The following is a 12,621-nucleotide window of genomic DNA, read 5'->3' as shown; positions in this document are numbered from 1 at the left end:
ACGGAAGTAAAGCAGCAATTGAAGTGCTTTTATTCTGAAATGTCCACTGGGCTGAGCAGCTAACTACCTAACAGAAGTTAATGTCACAGTGAGCTGTGGAGGGAGCATGTTATTGCTACAAGAGAAGCTAGCAGCAGTGTTGCCAGAAACTTTCTCTTTATTACTATTCTGCTTCCTCTGAACACAAAACAATATGAACGCACACTCCTCCCTCCCACCCCTCTCTGTCGCTGTACGCGCTCCTCTCCTTTCTTCCGCTCACTCCCTTCACACATGCACGTGCGGTCCCCAACACACACACACACGGGCGCGCGCGCGCACGCACGCACACACACACAATGAATGAAAGAAGGCCGGTCCGCTGAAGAAATATTCAATACTGTCCTCCTTTTATTAGATCAGGAGAAAGAAGTATCCACAGCTTTCGTTGAGTTTTCCCCCCTACTGGACTGATTTAGCACCCGATCCGATGATTTTTCAAAATAAAAGATAGTTCAGACTAATAATAAAAGGATTGATAAACACAGACACTGCTCCATGTAGCGATCAGACCATAACTTTAGCAGGTGGCTCATCCCACACGCAGCCGCAGTGTCAGGCTTTAAAGAACACAATTTTTAAGAGGCGACGCGTTGCACCCCCCAACAACAGGTTAGATGACAGAGCCCGTTAAGCGTCTCTGCCTGGTGCGTTTACTGAGCTTCAGTACATAGAAGTTCACAGCCACACGGCCTAACGTAGTCCGCTATTATATATTCATGAGCGGGGGAAAAAAAGAAACCGACCCTAAAACCGCCCAAATTATGAAAACCCGGCCAAAGCCATTTTTACCCGCAAATTTAGAACCAAAACCGCCCAATCTGGCAACACTGCTGCTAGCTTCTCTTGTAGAAAAATCATGCTCCCTCCACAGCTCACTGTGACATTACTTTCTGTTAGGTAGTTAGCCGCTCAGCCCAGTGGAAATTTCAGAATAAAAGCACCTCAATTACTGCTTTACTTCCGTTGTGAGTTAAAGTGTTGTGTTGTGAGTTATTGTGTTGTGTTGTGAGTTATTGTATTGTGTTGTGAGTTAATGTGTTGTGTTGTGAGTTATCGTGTTGTGTTGTGAGTTAATGTGTTGTGTTGTGAGTTAATGTGTTGTGTTGTGAGTTATTGTGTTGTGAGTTAAAGTGTTGTGTTGTGAGTTAATGTGTTCTGTTGTGAGTTAATGTGTTGTGTTGTGAGTTATTGTGTTGTGTTGTGAGTTAATGTGTTGTGTGTTAAGTTAATGTGTTGTGTGTAAAGTTAATGTGTTGTGTGTAAAGTTAATGTGTTGTGTGTAAAGTTAATGTGTTGTTGTTGTGACCCTTCTGGGCCACAACAACAACAGAAGACAGAATTAATTTCCAGAAAACGAAATCTTCAAAAATGAAAAACATTTCCAAACCGGAAGAGCCAGGTACTATGGGCCAACGCTGATTGGATGATGATGTTTGTCAATCATTTGAACTGAAAACTATTTTAAATTAAGCGATGCCAGATTTTATCGTCCAAACAACAATATACCATATTATTCCATGTAATTCCCATTTGAATTTTAAATCAAAAATGCAGCAAACTGTTAATGAACTTTTAAATTCAAACTACTTCTCCCGGAAGTAGTTTGTGTGCACTTTACTATGAATGCTGTGCGCTAATGTCTACGGCTGCGAGGCTCATGCTGTCATTTATCGTCATTTTCATGGTAAGAAACAATTCTGTGATCTTTTCTTTTGTCAGTTAAATGTCTATAAGGATGTTAATTTGAGGATGTTGAATAAAAGTGCTGCTTTGAAAAGATAATTGTTTATGGAGACGAACTGTTTTCACATGATAGCCGTTCCTGTTTTCGGTGAAAACATGAGAGAAAAAGCTCCGAGCCTGATTCTGCGATTTATACAGTAATTACAGTAATTATATGGCATCAGTGTTGCTAAAATGTACTTTAAGATTGAAATCAGTAAACAAGTTATTATGGGAAATAATGTTAAAGTGCATTGTATATTTTTGAACCTTGCATATACATGAACTGACACTTAAAAATGAACTTTAAAAGTTTATAAAATACTTAATTGAATTAACATGTGACATTACTGCAGGTGAAGTTTCTCAAAGCGAAGTTCCAGAAAGGTTTGTGCTGCAGAAGAACAGATGGCAGCTCTACATGGGAATACAAGAAGACTAAAGTCATTCATATCACTGTGCAGTGTACAGGCAAATCACCATGATTTATGTGCAATGTAATCAATAAATATTATTTAACCTTAATATCTAATTTTTTTTTAATTGCAGGTCCTTTAAAAAAAGTATTTAATCTGCTGCATAAGCCTGATTAGTTGTAAATGATGCAGTGGGGAGTGAAAGACGAAGCATAATTCCTGGCTTTAGTGTCGGGCTGATAATCTGGAAAACCACATTTATGAGGAATTGCATCAAACAGTTGTACAAGTTAATGTTAGCAATGTTTGTAAGCAAAACTCCAGTTTAAAATGTTCATATGAGAATTGCTTCATTTAGGAGTTTTTCCATGTTTACCATTTTAGGTTTTAAAAACAAAGTTGATGTTTGATTTTCAAAGCCGTGGTTTAGAAATGTTTCTTTGTCAATGAAAAAACTGAATGCTGATGTGAGGATTGTAATAATGGATATGAAAATAAATAAATTTGTTTCATAGCAATGCAGTATATTTATTGAAAACTTAACGTGAAAACGTTATTCAACAACAGAAACAAAGAAACAGTTGTGGATTTTGCTTTATGGGCTTCTTCATGCAGTCAATCAAATGTTACGTTTACATTCAGCATTTACTCAGCGTACCTGTCAGTCACATTTATTAGAGGAAAAAATGCATCTGGGAAAAGTCTGTTTGTGCTTAACAACTATATCAAAAAGAGTCATGTCAGGGAAGTTTTGTCCACATTGCTGCTCAGCATCACATCCAGAGGAAGATGCACAGGTAAGGGACCCCAGTTCCTGCTCGTACATGCTTGCAGCTTCCTCTGCACTGGACTCCAGCTCCATTGAAATCCCTGACAGAAATAAATTAATAAATTAAAAATCCCTGACAGAAAAACATCAGCTGCCGTTCATCTTTCATTCAGGAAAAGTTGAGTTCATCAAAATGAGGAGAAAATGGGTTATACCAGAAATTCATTAGGGAGGGGTCAAAACACCAAACTCAGAATAAAATACATTATTTCAGTCTTATAAAAAATATATTCTAAAACACTTTGGTACTCCTCTTCTGCCTGAAAGACAAATGTTTTTTTTTTTTAAATTTTTTTAGACTACAGACTTTGCCACCGTTAGTTACACACCTGGACGTGTCTGATGATGAGCACATCCAGTCATTTACTGTCATGTTTCTGTGCACTGACACACTCTAAAGTCACAGATCTTAATAGTGTGAATAAGAAGCATTCATAAATGTTATTCTGAGACACAAACTGCTGCAGTTTACCTGACAGCTTTGCTGATTTATGCTGCTGGTAGTACACCTGTCTGAGAATCCTGCCCACGTGACCCCCCCTCGCCAGCTGATGGGGTAACCTGTCATTAACGTATGACTGAAGGATCTTGGATCTGTCTGTAAACACCCACCTAGAAATCACGTTTAACGCTACTTTTATTAGATCAAACAAATGTGCCTCCATACCTTATATGTGGATGGCGGGACTGCATTTCCTGATGTGCGCCGTCTTTAACACCCGTTTCTTCGCAGCTGCTGCTTCAGACAGAATCCACTTACAGACATTTTGAAACATTTGTAAACCTGGTTGGTGTTTATGAGGTGCCGTGTAGGACATTATTCAGAATTAGCATTCATAAACACATGTGAAATCTCTCACACACACTAGTGAAATGCTTGTATACATACAACTGAAAATATATTCATTCACATACACATGTGAAAATCTCTCACACACACTACTGAAATCCTCTCACACACACTACTGAAATCCTCTCACACACACTACTGAAATCCTCTCACACACACTACTGAAATCCTCTCACACACACTACTGAAATCCTCTCACACACACTACTGAAATCCTCTCACACACACTACTGAAATCCTCTCACACACACTATCTGAAATCCTCTCACACACACTATCCAAAATCCTCTCACACACACTACTGAAATCCTCTCACACACACTATCTGAAATCCTCTCACACACACTACTGAAAATTTCAGTAGAAACAGATTTTTATTTTTTTAAACTTTATTGTTATAAAATAAGTTGGTCGACGGAAGACACTTCAGTGGAAACGGAAGTTGGTAGAGAGCGGGATTTTAATAGCAGTGGTTGGGATATGTCTTCTCAGTTCCCCCAAACAACTTTGGCCGACGCGACAGCTTTATTAACTAATATCCTGGCTTCAACGGAGACTATTCGCACCCTGTCGAACTCTACAAGCGCAGCCCTGCAAGGGACCCCCGTGTCCCTGAGTACGGAAACGGTGGATAATCGCCTAGCGTCACTTTTCCCGTCTCGGCACCGTGGTGGCGTCCCGTTACCACCAACAACAACCAGGAATTTGAGCGGACGCACCCCACGTTATCACGTACAGCAGTCCTTTGGCTGTGATGCTGCATATCTGCTCATTTTCAGTTTGATCTCACGAGAAACGGTTGAATTATTGCCAGGAACACGGACAGATTCATACACCAAAGTGTTTGTAATTTAATTATTTATAAATCAGTCAGGTTTTCAATGATCAGAACACAGCAGATTCATAAATAGTCTTCGTAAAATGTTCATATTTATTATGTTTTTACTCTGACAAACAAGTGTCATTCTCCGCGTTAAATAGGAGTAGTTCGCCTCCAGACCAGGTGGTGGCGGTAATGCGCCACTTTGTTTCCGTGTCAAGCGCGTTATGAACAACACCCAAAAGAAAAAAGTACTGAGCACGGGTGTCTGAATAGACCTTTTTCGCAAAAACCGGAAGTACGTCATCAACGTGTAAACCTAGTTCCGGTTTGTGCTTCGCTGGCGGAGGAATGGCAGAGCCTAGAGTGTTTTCGAAGAGCCTGAGTTGTGTTCCGAAGTTCACCAGCACCGATGTGATGAAGAGTGTGAAGATGCAATCGTCCACTAAAGGAAACAAATTGGACATGGGATATAAATTCGTCCACGAAGAGTTTATCCACCATTACCAAGGTAAGCTTCAGCTAGCTTTAGCCATAGCCGCATCACCGGTAACTCTGTGTGTTTACGTCAACTGTAAATCCTGGTGTTATTAATTTGTAATATAAGGCATCGCAGTGAATATGTTGTGTGTATGTTTAAGTGAAAAGGCATGAGATTAACATAACACCCAAAAATTTGGTGAAGCTGTAAATAAGAAATGTTAAGTTGCCCGTATGCGTGTTCATTTTGCTGCGGTTGCGGCACTTTCTTCACTTACTAGTATTATTTTTCTGAAAGTATGGTGAGCAGAAGTCCTCTTTTCCTGGACATGTCCTCTCTTTTGATACTTATATAATAAAATAACATTGAACATAGATGAAATGTAATTATATTTGCTTCATGTATGCAGCTCTGAACACCAATTACTCTCGATGAAATATCTCACAAACTCACTTCACTCCTCTTTTTTACAAACTCAAATCTGGTCACCCTATTGACAGTTATAGTTTCATGTCATTCTGAACATTGATGTAGCAACATAAGTATGTCCTAATTTTAACCTATATAATTTATTGTGTCTAGATATCACTGGACGCAGAAAGTGCCAACCTGAAAGCTTTCGTCTGCAGTTGTGTGGCTGCTAAAGGATTTTGCAATCACATAGTTGCCATCCTGTTCCAGACCGCACATTATTCACAGCTGGGTCTGCAGGCTGCTCCACCCCCCTGGCCTGCACGAGTGGCTTGCAAAGATGGCACAGGTGGGTTTGTGATCATATTGTCATTATTTTTTAAGAACGTATGTGTATCCATAACAACTCTAAATTATTATAAAAACACCCCAAGTACTTACTACAGACTTTAATTGCTTTCTGCCTTTTACTTATAAGGGAATCCATCCTGAACCGGTTAGTGAGCTGGTGGTGCAAAAACCCCAAACAGTTGGCAGGGACGGTCAGAGGTCCACACTGTAAAAGGCATACAGGTGATTAACTTTTTGTTGCTTTGTGAGCAAGTTAAGTTTTTTTTTTTTTTAATCTTATGACTAACCAAATTATGGTTACAGCAGATATAATGAATTAAATTGAAATGTAGTTATGCACTTATGTCTAACTTTTGTGTGTTGTGTTTCTCTTGTGTAGGACCACAGCCAGATCCATATGATGGCATCTGGAAGCAGATTATGCCAGGTGCAGCCCCAACCTCTCATGGTTGTGTTGGATGGGTTTCTGAGATGGAATGAAAGAGAACTTGGATATATATTGTGGCAAATGCATGAATGCATACCTTAAATTACACTTATCTTGTCTTTAACAATCAGTTCAGCCTTCTGTCTTACTGTTGATCTGTAATGTTATTTTTTATTGTAAATGTTTGATGTTATTTGCATACCAAAAAATTAAACGAGGCACAATTTTGACCAAAATTGTTTTATTTGTTCATCTAATTTTTTTGTGTAGTCAGTCACATTTCAACAGAAAAACATTACGAATATAACAATTATATTTAATTAGATTTTAAGAATATGTGGAAACACTAAATTTTTCCATACTATTTGCACATTATACATTATTTACATACCAAACATTAATTCACTCTTCAAAACAAAAAAGTCCATGATAATTTGCCAAAACACGGCGGTTAAGCCAGATCTGATTCACACTGCCCATCAGTGTGAGCGGCACAGAGAGTTCCTGATGTGAAAGGACTTTATCCTACTGATCACTCTTTCCACCATAATTCTGAGGCGGGCCATGGCTGCGGTTTGTTCTGTTTCCTCCTTGCTGAATTGAGTTGAAAGCTTAAAAGGTGGAATGATGATCTTAGATCCAATGTCAGTTAGGAGGTCTTGAACGAGGAACTTTTGTCCGCCATGACATCGTCTCCTGGCTCCAGCAAAGGAACTTGGCTTCTAAGTCATGGATGTAATCCAAAGCCTCATCCAGAGCACCTGTGAAGATAAAGAAATTAAAAATCAGTCTTAATATATTAATGCTACCTTTCAACACAACACAGTAATCATGTTTTGAAAAGTATGTTAAGTATTTAATTACAAATACATTTCATTTATTTTTGTTAAGGAAATTACAAAATGACAAAATGCTCAAAAGTGATTAAATACATGTAATTAAAATAGGTGAGAGCATGAACATCTTTTATTATAAATATTAATTTGTTCAGGTAGAAATGCATGTATCCAATAACGGTACACATAGTTGACTAACGTTAACCAAACACATTATGAACAACCTTACCTGCAGGTGGGTGTGTCACGTAGTCGTGATCCATCTTTACTGTCTTAGCTTAGCCACCATGTCGCTAGTATCTTCACAGCTTAGCTGCATAGCCTGACGTTTGAGGTTCTGTCATATTCTGACTCCCTTCTCAAAGGATCAGTAAAGTTGTTCCAAGGGAAAATACTCGGGGCAACACCACTCTTCAGGCGACGAACGACGCAGCCGCACCACAATCCCGGAGCGAAGTTAGTAAGTGCCGGCAGCAGAGGGTGCTACCTGTGTTTATATTAAAACTATGCCCTTCATCTCTTCGGATCGCCTATATCCATTTGGGTTTCAGGTTTAGATCCACAGGAAAATAATGAAATGAAAGGTAAGGCTGTTTTTGGTTGGAAGACGAACAGCCTGGAACGCAACAGAGACTGCAACTCTTCGACTCTGCCATTCTTCATATCTGCTGCTACGCTAACAGGAAGTTGTTTTACACGTCATTGACGTATTTCCGGTCGAAAAATGCGGAAGTGTGAAAAAGGTCTATAGGCTATATGCACACTCACTTCCGCATTCCAAGTCGGCCAGCCAGGTTACATCCGGCGTCGACGGCGCACATAGCGTCAATAACAACTATGGCATTTTTCACTCGGTCCCTTCAAGATGTCCCAAAGGTAACGGTCAACGACGTGAGTCGAATCATACAAAAGTTATGTCACACTTCGACAACCAAGAAAGAGAAGGGCTTCAAATTGTATGTGTCAAGCTACATCCACAATTTTGAAGGTAAGATCTGGACGTGTTCTGTGTTTACATGCCCATAGCATGCATGCTATCTAGTGCTAGCGCAGCAGGTGCAGCGTAGGCTATGTTTACTATTATGTGTCAATCACAGCCAATTTTCCTAACGCCTTTGTCAATGTCAGTTTCAAACAAGGATTCAAGCACAGGAGAGGTAACGATTAGGGCTGAGTGCTACAGATCTATGAGGAAAAGCCAAAAGCCTCACAGCTTAAGCGTAAGAGAAAGTTATACTGCAGGTTCAGCGCAGATTGGTTCATGGTTCATGAGACAGGTTACGTTTGGCAGATCAAAGTTTCTGTGAATCATTGCATCTAATAATGCTAAAGGTTATTTTAAAGACAAATTTCATTTACCATACCATAAATAACACTGGTGTGTTGGAATATTTATCGATATTTAAATATGTACGCTAATCACTGGGATTCACAGAAACTGAGTTCCGTTTTGTCACTGCATTGATTGACACACGTTCTGTGTCCACTGTTGGGGATGATGAGTAAAGTGAGATAAATAATAATATAAATAATATTGTGGCTACAATTTTAGCTCATACAAATTGTTTAGTAGTTATTAATTGTTTTAGTAGTTAATAATTATATGTCGATGGTTCAAATTTGTTTGTTTTGTTAAACATTCTCACTGTACTCATGTATTCTCTTTTTAAAAAACTGCACTTTTATTCTATTATAACAGATTTGTGTATTTTCAGATTGTGCTTGGGGATGCCCGTCCTGTGCATCTACAAAGCTGCCAGTGTACCTGTGTGGCAGGTACAGCTGTGTGTAATCATGTGGCAGCACTGTTGTACCAGACTGCACATTATTGCCAGCTTAGCATCACCTCTGTTCCCCCAACACACAGCTGCACAGAGACTGAACAGAAGTGGCATAAGCCAAGATCCATGGTAACTAATGTTTTTAACAGGGTACTTTGTGTACGATCCAAAGGGGCAGACAGTGTTTGGCCTTGTTGAAATTAAATGCCCCAATGTTGCAAGCTATGTTGACTGCCCATATATTAAGATCAGTGAGGGCACACACACATTAAGGAAATCTCATTCCTACTTTTGGCAAATCCAGGGCCAGATGTTGATTTCTGGTTTAGACTGGTGTGACTTTGTTGTCTACACACAGGAGGACATGTTTATTCAGAGGATTCCCAGAGACAATGAAATCACCAAAACAATGAAAGTAAAAATTGATTTTTTTTATTTTTATTGTTACCTCTTTGCTTCCCTAAATAATTAGATTCTGATTGCCTGTCACACTTCTTTATAGAGTGCTGTTAATTTCTCTTTTCTCCATTTCTCTTACTGGCAGTAACTCTTATTAGTTCAATCCATTTCAAAATATTTGTACATATATATTGATTCAAGTTTTTATATTTTTTCTTAATTGTATTACTATGTTTCTTGTTGTATTAATACTAATCTATTATTAAATTACATGTTACATGTTCTTCCGATTAATTTTTTTGATAATTGGTTACCTAAAAATATTATTTTATAACTGTTGTTTGTAAATTGGGAGCCCTAAATAAATGTTATTCAGTAAATAATTCACTGTGCATGAAAGTATTATTCTTATATTACAGATGGCTTAAAAGCATTGGTGAGGTAAAGTACATATAACATGCAAATAATTCAGTAGTTCTTTATTCAAAGAGTATGTGCAATGTACAGCAGTGCATACATAACATTAATTATAAAATTCAATTTATACAAAGTAATTTACAAAGGTACATTTAAAGAAAGTAGTTATACAAATGGTCATAGGTTATTAATTTTTATTTTTTTCTACTGCTGCTACTCTGGATTCTTTGCCCAAGCCTTTACAAGAGGCCCGTTTTCATAGTTCGTCAGAAGACATGCAACAGTATACAGCTGATTAATGTTGCCAAAAAGCCGAAGTGGAATCTCTGTGTCAAAGAACTTGTGTTCCTTAACACGCCGTATGAGGCGCTCAACATGCACCCTGAGGCGTGCAATTGCTTGGGTCTCCCTGACCTCACAGGCAGACATCTGGGATCTTCCAGAGAGAAATGCTGGCCTATAAATCTTGCAAGGTACAAGGTCATCAACCAGAAAACCTCGGTCGACCATGATGGCCATTCCAGGTCTCAAAAGGGAGAGAATTCCAGACTCACGCGTGATCTGTTTGTCACTGATGGAACCAGCGTACAGTTGAGAAATAAATGTGACCGCCCCATGAGGAGCCACTCCAAGCAGCCCTTTGAGAGTACAGTGGGACTTGTATGCTGAGAACATTTCACTTTGGAGAAGAGGTGATGAAGGGCACTGGCACCTTAGCTCTGTGCAGTCCAGGATGACTGTAGTGTCTGCATAGTCCTTAAACTCAGCTGGCAGATGTGCCCTTATTTTCTCCTCTGGTATCCAGATCCTCACAGACCCTAGCACAGTGTACAGAAAGTTGCTCCATGTTGTAATGATCCGACTGACTGTGGACTGGTGGACTCCATACCGGTCAGCAAGATCACGCTGTTTTGAACCCAGTGCCAGGTAATTGAGAAACATGAACATCTCATCCATGGGCTGCAGGAAACGAGTCTGTTCAAAAGAAAAACAATTTGCGTTATGTTTCTCTCAACCTCTATTAGCCCTGATCTTTGTTAAAGGGATAGTTCACTTCAAAATGAAAATCATATACTCAGTGAATTTCTTTCTTTCTTCAAAATATCTTCCTTTGTGTTCAGCAGAAGAAAGAAATTCATACAGGTTTGAAACAACTTGAGGGTGAGTATATGATGACAGAATTTTAATTTTGAAGTGAACTATCCCTTTAAGTTTTATTGTATGGGCCATGTAAATAACTACTTACTACAGTGGAACTTGGCTCTGTAAAGGTGCCTCTCTGTGCTTGTGTCACACTGACCATATTTGGCAGTGATGGCTCTATTAAGGCCCAGAATCTCATCAGCAGGTCATAGGATGCAAATCTAAATAAATACAATTCAGATATAATCATTTAAATATTATATCAGTGTATACTATGATATTACTTGGAAGCATTTCAAATATACAACTCTGTTAGCCTTCCTCTCTCCCTCTCTCTCTCTCTCACACACACACACACACACACAACTATATCTGTTGTTGCAAAAGTAACGTTACTACAGAACAATCTGATATCTTACCTTGTGAAAAAACGTATGTCCTTGTCTGAGGCAGCAAAACGATGAATTCCAAAGCGCTGATTCATTGTCAGCTTCTCGACGTGTTCCCTCAGCTTGAGAATCTCATCTCTGAGAGAGATGTTGTCATCAAGGGCTAAATCAACAACTGCAGGATCTGAAGCTGAAGCGTAGTCGTGGTCCATAGGGATATCAGCTTTCTCGCCTGCGTCGCCGTCATCCTCCGTCATCGGAGGCGGACGCTCTCTCCTCTCCCACACCCCCGGTCGTGAAGTGGGAAGGGTGAAATTGTTCCACTCAAACAGTGCTGGGACAGCTCCCTTGTTTAATAGCCGCCTCCCCGTCTCTGATAAGGGCTCACGAACATCACCCTTGTTAAAATGTCGGCTACATACTCGGGTATGGGGAGTAACTGTGAATTTCGTCCCTCCGGATAGCTACAAGCCATTTTCGCCTGATTTCCGCGTCAGATGGAAATGTATGAAAACTAAGTAAACTGTTGTACTTGCTCGAAGCTTGACACAGAGGCACACAGCAATGCTCGGCTGTACTATAGATTGTTCGCTGAAATTTGAACGTTTTCTTACTAGTCATATTGTAGTTGCTGTTATATCGCTTTGTAAACAATCGCCTCAGCGCGAGCGGAAATGGCTTAGCAGGCTGAGATTTTAGCGGAAGTACGTCATCACCTCCGTGTGCATATAGCCTATTGCTTTTAAATTCAGAGAACTATATAGACAACTATATAGTGCTGCACTATATAGGGTTTTAGTAGTTAGGGATCAGGGCAGGAATTCGGACACAGGTTCATTTCCACTGAAATGCCTTCGGTTGACCAACTTCGTTTCTAACAATAAAGTAAAAAAAAAAACCGTTTCTACTGTGTATGTGAGAGCATTTTCACATGTGTATGTGAGAGATTTCACATGTGTTTGTGAATGAATATATTTTCAGTTGTATGTATACAAGCATTTCACTAGTGTGTGTGAGAGATTTCATATGTGTTTGTGAATGCTAATTCTGAATAATGTCCTACACGGCACCTCATAGGTGTTGATATTTCTGCGTGCGTTCTGTCATCCCATCCGCTAAATATTCAAAGATTAACGTTTAAGTTAACGTTTTATCCTTTCGTCTTTCCCTTTCATTGTTTACCTGCAGAACAAACCTCATCCACACAAACTACTTACGGGTGACCGTTCTGCTTCAGGCGAAATATTAAAAAAAAGAATTTAAAAGTTCATTAACAGTTTGCTGCATTTTTTATTTAAAATTTAAAT

General features: G+C 39.3%; 2 protein-coding genes and 2 long non-coding RNA genes across 5 annotated transcripts in view; 3 read left to right on the top strand and 1 right to left on the bottom strand.

The window, feature by feature from the left end:
• The window catches only part of LOC111949219 (ciliary neurotrophic factor-like), an 88,032-nt gene that overhangs the window by 23,957 nt on the left and 51,454 nt on the right, over positions 1-12,621 (top strand). The window lies entirely within an intron of this gene.
• Positions 5,881-6,352, top strand: LOC111949223. The gene is made up of 3 exons (XR_002875241.1): positions 5,881-5,920; positions 6,050-6,144; positions 6,302-6,352. It is a non-coding gene; the product is annotated as an uncharacterized LOC111949223 (long non-coding RNA).
• LOC111949220 lies at positions 7,936-9,649 on the top strand. 2 transcript variants are annotated; one of them, XR_002875237.1, is made up of 2 exons: positions 7,936-8,405; positions 8,901-9,649. It is a non-coding gene; the product is annotated as an uncharacterized LOC111949220 (long non-coding RNA). The 2 variants fall into 2 exon arrangements; XR_002875236.1 differs by having other exon boundaries at positions 7,943-8,173.
• Positions 9,828-12,051, bottom strand: LOC111949218. The gene is made up of 3 exons (XM_023965790.1): positions 11,345-12,051; positions 11,029-11,146; positions 9,828-10,757 (listed from the first exon to the last, which is right to left on the bottom strand). Exons 1-3 carry the CDS (start codon positions 11,569-11,571, stop codon positions 9,996-9,998), a joined length of 1,107 nt encoding a protein of 368 aa, XP_023821558.1. The 5' UTR covers positions 11,572-12,051; the 3' UTR covers positions 9,828-9,995.

The sequence above is a fragment of the Oryzias latipes genome, chromosome 18, assembly GCF_002234675.1.
Source record: "Oryzias latipes chromosome 18, ASM223467v1".
Lineage (NCBI taxonomy): Eukaryota > Metazoa > Chordata > Actinopteri > Beloniformes > Adrianichthyidae > Oryzias > Oryzias latipes.
Note: the sequence above shows the minus strand (reverse complement) of the source record. Positions and strands in the feature narration are given on the sequence as shown.